Genomic DNA, 14,864 nt, shown 5'->3' on the forward strand with positions numbered 1-14,864 from the left:
TGGTCACCTTGAGGTTGGATTACTGCAATATTCTTTATATAGGGCTAAGTGTTAAAGCCATTCACTTGCACATTGTAGTGGATGGCAGGATGAGGGCCACCAGGACAAATTCTGCTTTGTCACACCTCTAGTAGGCCACATAATTTATTTACAGATTTCTCTCATGTCCATTAATCGATTTATCCTCACAACATACCAATTGATAGGGGAGAGATATTGCCATTTCACAGGTCGGGAACTGAAAGACAGAGAGATCATGACAAGCCCCAGGTCACAGAGGAATTCAGAGAAGGAGCTGGAAACAGAACCCTGATCTCGTGTCCCATTTTGCTGCCTTAAGCACAAGATCACTCTTCCTTGTCTGAAATCAAGAGAATTACCATGGATTTACTCTGGTGTAGCTGAAGACAGAATCTGATGCATCATATCTTCTTTAAAATCATTCTCACTTCTATCTATATTTAGTTTTCTCAGCCTATTGAAAGCTAGGGGGTGGGTTTATATCTTGATAAAGAGGGGTGCCAACAAGATGCCACTTGCACGATGCAAAATTTCCCCACTAGTGGCAGTGCTGAATAATAATAATAAAAAAATATTTGCTTTAGTATTAGTCACTTTTGAAATGTAGGCTGGTTGGGATATTAGCCAAGCATTTTCTGTTTGATTAAATCTTTGGTCCTAGATATCAAGTAATATTCAACCACAACATTAAGTTACATGATTTTCAGATCTGAAAGTTACATTATTTGCATGGACTTTTAAATGGAGTGTCATCTGCTATTGAACTGTGCCCTTAAACTACAGGCAGGGATCCCAGACTGCCACGTGATTGATACATCTGTATACACAGAACGTTTTCAGGACTGTGCCTGCTTCGTGTTTTTCATAGGATTTGAATTGCAAGGCAGTTGGTACTATTGTATGATTACCTCACTTGATTGCAACATACTGTTGGCTTCTACTAATGAACAATAATATTTGCCAGTGACAATTCCTGCTACAGGGGTTCTGAAATGTGTTTACTTCATTGCTTGTCTAACTTATTTAGAAAATTTTCCCCCATTACTGCTGGTAAAAAGAGCTAATCCATTAATAAGTACAGACATTTTCTTATTTTAAAAATAATTGTACTCAACTGAACTGTGTTTTTAAGCTATTTAGGCCCCAGACTAGTCCAGTAGGTTCAGAGCAGAGAAAGAGGACAGTACGGGTGGATAAATATGCATGACTCAGGATCCATCCCTTGTATACATATTCCTAGGGTTCTGGGTCATGAAGCAGACAGCCCCGGGCAAGCCACCTGCCTTCCCTCTTTAGTCCCACCCGAGCCCCTAATGTACTCATACAAGCAACTTCTCTGGACTGGGCTACATGTATAGATGGCAATCTGCCACCCCAAAACTTCTCAGCTTTTGCAGAACTCAATTCAGCGGCATGAACCTATGTAGCCTAGCCCTATGGAGGCACAAACTGATCCACCACCTCACACAGCATGTAACCTTCTGCAGAGTGAGGAAATAGGGCAGGGAGAGTTACGAAACCAGAGGGAAAAGGGAGTAACGCTCTGAGGTCATTTTAAAAAACCCAGAGAAGAAAAAGCTTGAGAAGGAAAAAAGAACTGTAGCAAAGGGGAGGGAAAGAAAATCAAGAGAGATGGCAGAAACTTTGTCCAGAAAAGGCAGTAGAAGGACACAGGGAATGGCCTCTCTGCCAATGCCTCTCAAAGAGGGACAAGGCTCCACCAGACCAAGACTGAACTCCCCGTCTCATAGGGTGCAATTATTAAGTTCACTAAAACTACTTACATTAGTATTCTCCATTCATTCAAAAGCATCATCAGCCAAATCAAGAATGGGATTTATAACTTCATCTTTTATTGTCTATGAGGCATGTTTGTTTGTTTGTTTTTTATTCACTGACTTTTGTATTAGATGCTGTGCTGGGTCTTTTAATCTTTACATGCTGTTTAAAAAAACCTTCTCCTTCCTATCATCTTGTATACTGTTTTCACAGCATCAGCTTTAATCTTGTATTATGTTTTCCCAGCATCAGGAGGAGAAGGCAGGCTTTATAGTTAAGGTGCAGGGACTGGTTGTTGAGAGATCTGCTTCTAGTTTTTTTTTTTTTTCCCCTCAAATGGAGATATCCCATCTCCTAGAACTGGAAGAGACCTTGAAAGGTCATCGAGTCCAGCCCCCTGCCTTCACTAGCAGGACCAAATACTGATTTTGCCACAGATCCCCCAAGTGGCCCCCTCAAGGATTGAGCTCACAACCCTGGGTTTAGCAGGCCAATGCTCAAACCACTGAGCCATCCCTCCCGAAAGTGCTGACACAGACTTTCTATGTAGCCTTGGGTAAATTATTTAATCTCTCTGTGCTTCAGTTTCCTCACCTGGAAAATGAGGTCAATAATACTTACTGACCTCACACGAGTGTTCTGGGGTTCAGTACATTGATGTGTGAACATCATGTTGTAATCCTTAAATAGACGGTTCCTCTGGAAGTGCAAGGTATTATTATACACACCAAAGAGCTATTTGCCAAGCCACCACCTTCTCACCACTCAGATCCCTCCTAAAACTCACTTTCTGTGTGGAGCAGGGTTCACTTGGAGGTCAGCAGGTCTAGTGGGCAGGCCATGGCTCAACAGTCTTTCCACCCCCAAAGTCCTGGGATGGGCTTGCCTGATGGTCAGTGGGGCCAGCAGTCAAACTGCAGTCCATTGTTCCCCAAATAGAGGGAGAGGGGAAAGTAGAGGGACCCAGACTCTACCACTCCACCAAGTCCCAGCTCAGAGCCCAAGGGGGAGATGCATGTAGTGTGTCAGATGCCTCTTTCTGGTGCACCTGACCAGCTGTCCCTGGGCCACTTCCTACCTCCCCTTCAGTTTGGGGCACTGTTACAGCCCCTACCTCCCGCAGCAGAGAGTTGGGGAGGGAAAAGTGTCAGGCTCCTACTCTCCTGGTTGGGGTCTTATCCACAGCCCAAACCCTTTCCCTGTGGCTCAGTGTCCTCAGAAGCTGCAAATGGGCTACCTCCTTGCCAACAGCTTCTCCTTCACTCTCCCTGCTGCCTATTACCCACAGGCTGTTACCCAAAAATATATGTATCTATCTATGTTTTTAATACACATACATGGAATCTTTAAGAATGGCACCTATCCAGAATTAGGTGAACTTTTACTGTGACTCTTGTTGTTCTGTCTCTGATTCCCCCTATTGTTGTTCATTTTTACTTGCTTAGGCATGTCTAAATTAGGTTCTTTTGGACAGGAATCACGTCATGCCTTTTTATTTGCGCTGGAAGGTTCCTAGCACATTTTTGGGTGTTGTATAACAAAATAATGTTAATTCAAGGGTAACATTAATTTTTTGTAAGCGTTCATGCCTCAGAAGCTTGGGAATTTGAATGTTTGCAGAACACACAAAGGCTGAAAACTCGGCTATATTTGATTTTGAATTAATATTGATGGGAAATCTTTTAAAGGATTTGCTCAGCTTTAGTTAACACCATATTTATGGGTCCCATATGATTAGTGCTTTTCCTTCCATTCCCTTTTCCCTTCTTTTTTTAGTGTATTCCCTCATCTCTATTAATCTCTTTCAAAGTGGGAGGCTTTTAAATATTTTGACTATGTATTAATTCATTTGATCATGTTTTACTGCTGTAGTGTGCTTTATACATGAAATTATTATTTTCTACACTAATATAAAAATATTACTCCCGCGGAAGGAGACCAAGCTACAGATGCTGTTTGCAACCCTAGGACTCCTAGTCTGCAAATGCTAACATAGCTGCTTAACTTTACACAGTATGAGAAGTGTCATCATAGTTTTGCCACTGCCACCAATGGGGTCAGGATTTCACCCACAGTCCATAAAGTTAAGTGAGTACATCAATCCTTGTATGATCAGGGGCTAAGTTTGTTGAACCACACTAATTTTTACGATGATCAGAGCCTAAAGGACTAAACATGAGTTCTTTCTTTCCTTGTTTTTTTTTTTTTTTTTTTAAATACGTGTGCCAACCTACCGAGACAATGAACAGTGGAGCAAGACAGGGAGAAAGCTATGAACTGTGGAATAAGCAGCAATCCAACACCATCTGAATAAACATTAACAAAATTTTTGCATTTGATTTTTAGGACATGTAGAGCTAAATGCCATGGATGGATACCTAGATGATGGGGGGGCGGGGAGGAGGGTGAGCTAGGGTGCCAGGAACCTTTCTCACCCTCTTGTATTCCTGTGCTGGGGCTAGACACAGTCCTAGGGTTTGATTCTGTGCTGTGCCTCCTGGAGGTGTAATCCTGGGGGATGAGGGGCAGAGATGGCTTTATATCACCTTTGCACCCTCTGGTTTCTGGACTGCCCCAAGGGGACTGGAATACTTATGGCAGTCCTATGCTGTGCCTGCTTTGGGGGAATTCTTCCTTGGCCCCCTGGGGTGCATTAGTGGCCCCTATATTCCACCCGGGTTGTGAATATGGGCTGGAGGAACGAATCTGTCCCCTATTGTCCTCAAACAAGATGGAAAAGCAAAGCATGTGGGTTCACAGTCCAGCCTCTACCCTTTGCACAGGCCAGTGCACCCTACAGAAGAGTAGAGAGTCTGATCAGGCCAGAGGTCCAGTGCACTCTGACTTGGGTGGCACAGTGCCTTTGCACACTGGTTGCGAAAATGGACTTGTAGAGCTAGGGAAAAAAGCAGAAGTTTTTGAAACTTGTTTTCAATGTAGCTAAAAGGTTATAATGGACATGATGTCAAGATAGGTGTCTTACACCGCATGAAAGAAGCAGGAGGAGACGTGTATTACAGCAGAGAGACTCCAAAGGGAGTTTGTTGATGCATGGATGTGCCAACCCATTTTAATTGCTAAGTTTTATTTCTCACGATTTCTCTTTGTTTATTTGCTTTTAGATTCCACTGATGAGGGATCCTGGCTGGATACGAAATGTCTGGACTTGTAACCTGAATGTGAGTGTCATTTCAGTTGTTACCACTATTTATTTTATTGTGTGGCTCAGTCTGCAGTAGGATGCACAGGGCCACATTCAGCCCCTGCCCCAGTTTCCATTATCCCAACACCCCATATCCCAACATACCTGTCTGCATGAAATACCAACACCTCCCTGCTGGTTGGTGAGGCTGTGCAGAAACGGGTGACCCCCTAATGTGGTTGTCACTACCAGGGGAGAGGAAAATGGCAGTAGCAGGGAAACTTTGAAGAACTTGCCCTGAGAGAGGAGAATAGAATCAACACGAGAACCATTGAACAGGGATGATGTGGGGAGAGTTCCATTTCACAGGCGTGGTTAGGGCTGCCATTGCATTGCCATTACAAGGAGCGATGCGTTAAAAGAGGAAGATCGAGGCAACAACGGAAGAATTCTGTCAGTGTCTTTAGAATATATTTCTTAAGAAAAATAGAATGCTGCTGGGAAATACTCTCACTGTGGTGGAGGGGAAGGAAGTTTAGAGGCAGGACTGTCTGAAATCTGATATGGGAAGTCCATGACCCAGACCTACTAGGAAACAACTCTGCTTTCAGTTGTTGTGGCTGACTCATCTTTGTCTCACGATGCACCTTCTGTACAGGCCAGATGGCTTGTACAGCCCAGCAGCCTTTTTGTTTAGACAGGACAGATTGGGGTCAGGATTTCAATGGGGTGATGCCAATTTACAGCAGTTGATGATTTAGCCCTATATGTTTAATCTGGGATTAACAATGGAATGAAGGTGCTGTGGACAGGTGGATGACTGGAATAGACAGAAAGAGAGTTGAAGGTGGACCACAGCTGGAACGGGTTAGATTGGGACCTTCAGATCAGTGGATGAGCTAGGTCAGGGGTCGGCAACGTTCGGCACGCGGCTCGCCAGGGTAAGCACCCTGGCGGGCCGGGCCAGTTTTATTTACTTGCTAACGCGGCTTGCCCGCGCCGCTTCTCGCCGCCCCCATTGACCCGGGACGGCGAACCGCAGTCAGTGGGGGCCGCGATCAGCTGAACCTGCCGCGTCAGCAGGTAAATAAAACTGGCCCGGCCCGCCAGGGGGCTTACCCTGGTGAGCCGCATGCCGAACGTTGCCGACCCCTGAGCTAGGTAAACAATGCAATGACCTGGAAATCCAAACCTTCTGCAGAACAACAGTCAGGGAAAGAGCTCAGATGCTAGAGAGAAGCTCAGATGATACTATAGCTTCTGGAAATCAGTTTACTGGTAACTAAAGAAAGTTTGAATCAATGCTCCAGATCTAACCTCTTCACCCCAAAAGTGAAGTTTCTGGAAAAATTTGGATCTGCATCCAGATGAGATTCTGAACTTACCAACACAATCTCACCTGCACTTGTGATATGCACTCATATTTGTTTGTTCTATAAGTGTGGAGAATTTATTCCTGCTATTATGTACACTGAAACACTGTAATCCAAGTGTAGTTATCAATGGTTTGCTGTCAAACTGGGAGAGAATATCTAGTGGGGTCACAAAAGGGTCAGTCCTGGGTCCAGTACTATTCAATATTTTCATTATTGACTTGGATAATGGAGTGCAGAGCATAACATTTGCAGATGACATGTAGCTGGGAGGGGTTGCAAGCACTTTGCAGAACAGGATTAGAATTAAAAATGACCCTGATAAATTGGAGAATTGGTCTGAATTCAACAAGATGAAATTCAATAAAGACAAATGCCAAGTTCTTTACTTAGGAAGGAAAAATCAAATGCAACTACAAAATGGGGAATAACAGGCTAGGTTGTAGTACCGCAGAAAAGGATCTGGGGGTTATAGTGGATCACAAATTGAAGATGAGTCAACAATATGATGCTGTTGCAAAAAAGGCTAATCATTCTGGAGTGTATTAACAAAGTGTTGTAAGTAAGACACGGGAGGGAATTGTTCGGCTCTACTCGGCACTAGTGAGGCCTCAACTGGACTACTATGTTCAGTTCTGGGCACCACACTTAAAGATCTGGACAAATTGGAATGAGTCCAGAGGAGAGCAACAAAAATGATAAAAGGTTAAAAAAAACTGGGCATGTTTAGTCTTGAGAAAAGAAGACTGCAGGCGGACATACCTGATAACAGTCTTCAAATATGCAGATGGCTGTTATAAAAAGGACAGGGATTAGTTGTTCTCCATGTCCACTGTAGATAGGACAGGAAGTAATGGGCTTAATCTGCAGCAAGGGAGATTTGGTTAGATATTTGGAAAAACTTCCCAACTATAAATGTAGTTAAGCTCTGAAATAGGCTTCCAAGGGAGACTGTGGAATCCTCGTTGGAGATTTTTAAGAACAGGCTGGACAAACACCTGTCAGGGATGGTCAAAGTTTACTTGGTGCTGCCACAGCACAGGGGACTTGACTTGATGACTTCTCGAGGTCTGTTCCAGCCCATTTTTATGATTCTGTAGTATTGGAGTATATTTTTGAATGTATGGTTTGTCTGGGTTAGATTTTGATTTCCTCTTTCTTTGGTATCATTGCTGTTCTGTATAGCTAGATCCCCACCTTTTGTCCTGTGTGCTACTGGAATGTTGCATATAGAAAAATGGAACAGAAGGGGAGAAGTGGTCTTTTAAGAATAGCTGTCTTCTAAATGTTGCATTAAAATGAAATCATAGGAGATTAGGAAACCCCACTCTGCTCTAGGAAACAGAGGATCTCAAAACATTTGACACACAAAAATCACTTTGTATGCTAAAGTGCACCTGCTTCTGGAATGAGACATGTTATCTGCACACCACAACCCTACCCAATGTCTTGGAAGAGGAAGGGAAAAACACAATATACAATTGGATTCACAAGGGGAGTTAAGGTAAACAGAATTAAATTAGTCAAATTGCAATTTGGCCCAGGCCCCTGTGCAGACATTTGATTACATGATTTCACTGAAATATTCTCCTGTGTGGATGGAAACTCTGAGAAGGAGCTGGGCTGTCATCTATAGTTGTAGGGGACTGGTATCCCCTATCACCATGCTGAGTACCTTGGAAGCTTTGTTTTGTTATGTCCATATTGCAGAATGTGAGTGTGATGGGGAAAACCTGGGTATCCAAAAAGTGTAGCTCAGAGGCAGTCATGTATGCTGACATGACTCTGAGCTACCCGTAGATAGGATTTTGTTTATTTATTCTATAAAATGTATTTTCTTTCTATGTTTTCTGAGAAGGCCTTTGTGTTATTCCGGTGCTCTAGAGCTAGATACTTTTGCCTCTGTTTTTCTATTGTTTTACCTGTGTGGTGTTAAATACAGAAACACATGCATTTTTTAAGTAACCTGTACAAAATATTCAAAATAATGGGCCAGATCCTCAGCTGATGTAAATCAGCAGAACTCCACTGGTGTCAGTGGAACTGTGCTGATTTGAATGAACTAAGAATCTGCCTCAAACGTTTTTAGATTGTTAGCTCTTCAGGATAGAGACTATCTTTATTTATATGTGATGTACAGTGCTGATCACACTGGCAGTGCTAAGCAAGTAATATTAAAACAAGCTTCTCTTTCATCTATAACTAAAATCAAGGTGCTTAAGGGAAAAGAGTTGTTCCTAGCTGGTAGATTTACCTGTGAACCAAGGGAAGAGCAGGAGGAATGGAAACAAGTCTCTGATAAGCTTCCAGTTAGTTCATAGTGCAAATGAATCATGTAAAATGTACTTGTCAGGATTAAACAGAAGGTTTGTGGCATAGAGAGAGCCGAAGTCTTCCCTGGCATAGTTCCACTGAAGTAAATGATTCCAGGGTACTTTCTGAGAAAAATGCTTGCACATCAGAATAAACACCCTCAAGCTCATTGGCATCAGTGGTTGATTTTTTCTGTTATTTCCTGCATGCAATCACTTCCTCACTAAGAATGTTGACATACATATTCTTTATTTTTGTGTCTACATGCAAGTGCTTGCAATTACTTTTTAATTATGCACTGAAATAAATAGATCCACAGCCAATTACGCCCAATCCTTGTGGGGAAGGGTGCAAAGAGCTTTTTCCTCATTGCACAGCATTTTTCCTTATTGCACAGCAAGCAGAATTGCAGTTCTTGGATGCTAGGGACTGCTCTGTCCCAAAATTCCTAGGGGTTCCTGGATACTAAACTGGGGACATGTTCCCCCCGAGACTAGCCCTCTGTAGTCCTCTCCCTGGAACAAAGTGACTGCACATTGCCCCTTTACTGTGGACTATCTTCTCCAGAAGATGTTGGGTGATGAGGGGGTTTAAAGACCAATGAGCTGCCACTTATAGGTCTTCTAAATTAATACATTGTGGGATTGAGAGCCTGAGTCCTCTCCCTCTCTCTTCTCCCATCATAACTAGGAGACAAGGCCTCTGAGCTGGGAGCTCTTTTCTTTCTTCCTGTCTCCCTCAGGATGTGTCCCTAGCTGTGAAGGCCTCTCTTCTTCCCTCTCACCTGAGGAGATGGGGACCTCTAAGAGAGGTTTCTCTTCTCCCATGCTGACCTTGGAGACTCTACATAGGGCTCTAGGAAGTTGGGGGCCTCAGAGCTAGCTGGGTGGGTGGGAAATTATTTGTTGTGAGACAGAAAAAAGATCAAGAGGCCCTCTTGGCAAGAGCTGATATGTCCCTAAAAGTTTCCAGATGAAGGCACAGATTTGCTGTTTATGCCAATGAACTAGAGGGGACAGGAGCTTGCTGAGGAGGGAAGGAGGATCTGTTATGGAGCAGGCTGGAGAGGAAGGGCATTTTGTGTGGATGAAGGGCTGCAGGGCCTAGTGAGGTAACTGTCTAAAGCTTATCCATATCAAAGCAACTGAGCTTCCCCAATCACTCTGCCTGTGTACATGTTTAGAATGCTGATGCTGGTTTACTGCCCGCTGTTATTGTTGTTTGCAATATTGATCTTAGGGTTCTGGGTGCAGTTATGTCTTTGTCTGTGGTGAGTGTGGTTGGCTCTTTGCTCTCACAGGCACAGTCGAAAGGTGAACGATGGGGCTTATGTATTTTTAATCTTATTTTGATCACATTCGTAGGAGTTGGGCAAGTATTATAAAGAGGCGGTATTGTATCAGTATTATGATCACAAATAGAGCTGGTTGGGAATTTTCCATCAGAATTATTTTTTTCATGGAAAATGCAGTTTCTGCAAAATTGAAATTTTCCATGTGAAAAAATGTATGTTGCAGATTTTTTTAAAATTTTCCCTGGGAAAACTGATATAGGATATTTTGTTTTGGGTCAGTTTGACCTAAATTGAAATATTTCAGTTTGGTGAACTGACTCAAAACATTTCACTTAGAATCCATTCAACATTAAAATGCATTCCTCTATGGTGGCACATTGCCTCATAGGAGTTGTTTGAATATATAATGGCCCTTTCTTTCCTGTGGGCCAGGCTCCCTGGCCAGATTACATTTGCCATGGTGCAATACAGTCTGCCTAACTGACCGAGAGGCACAGTGCATCAAATATTTCCAAATTAAAATTTTTCTGAAAGTTTTGTTCTGTGAAAAAAAACGTTGTCCCAATTCAAATGCTGAAATACTGGAATTTCCAGTGTGATGAAAATTCTGATTTTTTTGCTCAAGTATAGTACACATGAGCAAGAAAAACTAGAAAAGGATAAAATTCTCTATATTCCTACAAGCTGTGGGTCTAGCATCAACAATTGGATTTCCAAAATCAAAACATGACAATGGGGTTTCTGCAAGAACAAAGCCAAGTCTGGCTTGCCCCACCTCTGCTTTTTAGACTAGATAGAGTTGGTAGACAGTGTCCCAGTATTACAGTCTATCCAATCAACTTTTCTCCAGTTGCTGAACTGCATGGATAAATTCAGGGAACTTTGTGCTGCAGATATAACCTGAAGTCACCAGTGACTATTAGAAACTAAGTAAGTCTCCAAGCTAAAGCAGGAGATGGAACATGTCTGGATGAGAACAAATTAGAAAAAGGTCTTTAGTTGTGTTCTTATTTTAGTTGAGTCCTCAGAATTGGCGAAGAGCTGTTGACTCCACCTATTGTTCTATGTCTGAGATTTGGATGACCTAATTCTGTGTCTGAACCATGTGTAGACTTGTTTCTACCGGTAGGAGTTCAGCATAATCCTGATAATTATCTTATTTAATAATCAAAGGTTTTCTAAAACATATGACCTCAGGAACAGTAAGATGAAGCTAGCTTTGATCTCAGGCAGGACCAAAAAGAGAAGACCAGAAATCTAGGCCTAGGATCCTTTTTCATGCTAATACATTGTCACACAATGGATAAATAGCCTGTAGAACAGTGGTTCTCAAAACCGGTCCGCCGCTTGTTGAGGGAAAGCCCCTGACGGGCCGGGCCAGTTTGTTTACCTGCCACATCCGCAGGTTCGGCCGATTGCGGCTCCCACTGGCTGTGGTTCACTGCTCCAGGCCAATGGAGGCTGTGGGAAGCAGCGGCCAGCACGTCCCTCAGCCTGCGCCGCTTCCCACAGCCCCCATTGGCCTGGAGCGGCGAACTGCAGCCAGTGGGAACTGCGATCGGCCAAACCTGTGGATGCGTCCGGTAACCAAACCAGCCTGGCCCACCAGGGGCTTTCCCTGAACAAGCGGCGGACTGGCTTTGAGAACCACTGCTGTAGAACACACTGCTGACGGATTTCACTGAGGCAAATTTCAGAGGAATCTTGATTTTACGGACACATGTCTTACGAATGACCAGTTATACGAACCATTTTTCCCAATTGGGAAAAAAAAAAAAAATCACAAAATGAAAGTGATATTGATAAAGAAGAAGTCAACATACCTACACATGCTGATACCTTCAATGCATTGGAAATCGCTTGGCAATGGTTTGAAGGACAAAAAGAAAGCAATGACGTTCACCATCTGGCAACTTATGCACTGGACCTGCTATACTTTTGAGATGTTCAGCATTATGAAATTTTTGATTTTTATGAACTCCTCAAACCCCAATTAATTTGTAAAATAGGGATTCTACGGTATCCCTAATGCAGGTTTCTTGCAACAGCGTCTGAAACATCTGGATCTGACACTGTCAATGACAAGATATTGGACTAGATCAACTTCTAATCTATACCCAGCTGCAGAAGCCAGTTATGACAACTCACCTCCTTATCATCCCTGGGTTTAGGGGATGAGTATGGGAATGATGCCAGACTATAGGAGGGATTGGGCAGATTCGGGCTAGGAGAGGCTGTGGCCAGAACAGATCTGCAACCTAGACATTCTGTGCCTCTGCAAACCCCCACTGAAGCAAGGGTGAGAATTGCCCTAGTCTACACCAGTGAGTGCATTGACCCCCACATCCACTGAAGAGGGAAGCTTCAAGCTACCTAATCTTTTCCCCTGTGCTGGGGCAAGGATGAAGCAGACTTTCCTTTGGAGTTGAAATCTCTCATGTTTAGTCTCATGCCCTGAGGGATGTGCATGGCTATTTATTTATTTTTGATTGAGCAAAATTTCTTCAGATGTTTTTGAGTGAGGGAAATGTGAAATCACACACAAATGGCAGAGGGCCAGACTGCCACCCACTCTCACAATAAAGATCGTAAAAGAGGGCTGAGGATGAGGAAAACTGCATGAAAGTCACATCTCAGAATTCTTCCCTGGACAAGGGTTTGTCCTCCCTTCTCCATCAGGTCTCTTCACAAATCCTAGGAATCTTCAAGAGGCCCAATAATCCTGATGCCCTTTCCTAGCCCCTTAGACAGCAGGATGATAAAAGCAACTGGCTACACTGGTAGCACCTGTGCAATAAACCTGACAAGCTCATTAGATGTCTGTTATAGAAGAAGAAAGCCTGCTTCGCCCAGACATGGGCAAGCAATGGACAGAGCTAAGTCACTCTCTTAGATACACTTAGCATGCATGTCAGTGTACTCGACTGCATTAAGAAGCTAAGGAATGCTAGTGTTAGAGCAAAAGGCACAAAAGGCTGGGAGTCTTAGATTGTAAAACTCAGGGAAGTCATTTGAAAGTCCCATTGGAGTTTTACCATTGACTTCAGTGGGAGCACTACTAGATCCTTAACAATACACAGCCTATTACAATAGAAGAAAAGGTTGAATATACAAAAGACCTATATGTTATCTTAAATTGGCTACTGCTGTTAAACTCTTGCCTACTACTAAAAAGTGTTGAAAAGGGGTATTGTTTTACATAATGATGATTTAAAACAGTGAACAAACCATGCACAGGTGCCAGAAACTATTTGTCAGTCAGCTAAACAAAATATTAGAAGCTGCTGGGTAGATTAATTCAGTGTCAGCAGCAGAACTGCCCAGTGAAATTGAGGGCATGAGAGAGATAAAAGAAGCAATGTTCTCAGGGGAGTCAGTTCTCAAATGTTACTTGCCCTCCAGGATTAAACCCACTATTCAAGAGTCAGGAGGAGACATGGGAAGAGTAAAGCAAATACTATATTCCTCGGAGTATAGTGGCTCTTTGTCTAACCCTGAAGGCCCCCAAAGAAAGGTTTGTACCATTTCCTTGTAGCTGGTTTAATGAACAGTATTAATTTTGTTTTACTTTTGATCTGCTATGCTGTGCTTTCAAAACATACTATACTCAGGCATATGCTTCACTTCTCATATGTGGGGTTAACACCTGTGAGAGAATCTTCCTTTACTTTGTTTGGCCAGGACAGCATTTGTGGAAGATGCCGCATTGTTTCCTAAAAGAGGATTGAGATGACATTGCTAGCTATGTACCCAATGGATCTGATCTTGCATTCCTTAAAACCTCTGTAGATGTCAATAGGTGTTTTCTCTGAGCAAGCACGCCACTGGACTTATAAGCTCAGGAATATTTGGGCTATGGTTGAAGAGAACAATGCAGAGCAATGCAATACATTGACTTGTGAAGTAACTCCCTGCTCTCCATGTGTCAGTATATAATGCCTGCATCTGTAACTTTCACTCTATGCATCCGAAGAAGTGAGGTTTTTACTCACGAAAGCTTATGCCCAAATAAATCTGTTAGTCTTTAAGGTGCCACCAGACTCCTTGTTGTTTTTGTAGATACAGAGTAACACAGCTACCCCTTGATACTTGACTTTTATCAAGACTCAGAAAGCGTTTGTAAGCATTCAGCTTCCACTTGTGTAACTTGGGCATTATTACTTACAGTGCTGAGACACAGTTCATCTGTGGTGCAACTCCACTGATGCAAATTGAATTACATCAGTGTTGATTTATAGCCTTTCATCTCTAATTTAAATATTCCCTTTGGTCATTTGTGGACCAAAGAAGTAAAAATTTAAAAATTTAAAAAATTGTTCCAGCAATCAAATATGCTGGAGCACAGTGTTTTTAAAGAAATGTCTTGGGGTGAAACCTCTTTCAGGCTGCTAGGGATAAATGATTCAATGAGGTTTGCATGACAGTCTAAGCTGAGTGGCAGAGATGGAGGTGTGGGGAAGAGAGATTCAGAATCTTTCCTCTGAGAACCTGTAGATTCAAGTCATGTAATTTTCTGAGCAGGTAACTTCTCAAGTGGCCCATTAGCTTCCTTATAGTTAATTTTGGTGGAACTATTTTGCAAGGGCAAGAAAAGGAGAGAAAATCCCTCATCATACAGTGCAAAATCAAATCTGGTTATCCTAGATTCTAATGCCAGAAGGGACCATAGTGATTGTCTAGCCTGACCTGTGTAACACAAGCCACAGAACTTCCACGAAATAATTGCTCTTTGAACTACAGCATATTTTTTAGAAATACATCCAATCTTAATTAAAAAATTACTAATGATACAGAATCCACCACAATTCTGGCTAAATTATTCCAATGATTAATTACCTGCATTGTTAAAATTTATACCCTGTGACGGGTTGGATCACAGAAACCCCCTTGGGAGCTGCCACCCGATGTGCAAAGACTACCCCTGCTTCTGTTTTCCCTGCCA

General features: G+C 42.7%; 1 protein-coding gene across 3 annotated transcripts in view; it reads left to right on the top strand.

The window, feature by feature from the left end:
• The window catches only part of LPIN1 (lipin 1), a 101,133-nt gene that overhangs the window by 16,408 nt on the left and 69,861 nt on the right, over positions 1 to 14,864 (top strand). For all 3 annotated transcript variants that reach the window (XM_034766524.1, XM_034766523.1, XM_034766525.1), the window contains exon 2: positions 4,923 to 4,979. In XM_034766524.1, the coding sequence (XP_034622415.1) occupies positions 4,923 to 4,979 (57 nt within the window). The remainder of the gene's footprint in view (positions 1 to 4,922; positions 4,980 to 14,864) is intronic.

The sequence above is a fragment of the Trachemys scripta genome, chromosome 3, assembly GCF_013100865.1.
Source record: "Trachemys scripta elegans isolate TJP31775 chromosome 3, CAS_Tse_1.0, whole genome shotgun sequence".
Classification (NCBI taxonomy): domain Eukaryota; kingdom Metazoa; phylum Chordata; order Testudines; family Emydidae; genus Trachemys; species Trachemys scripta.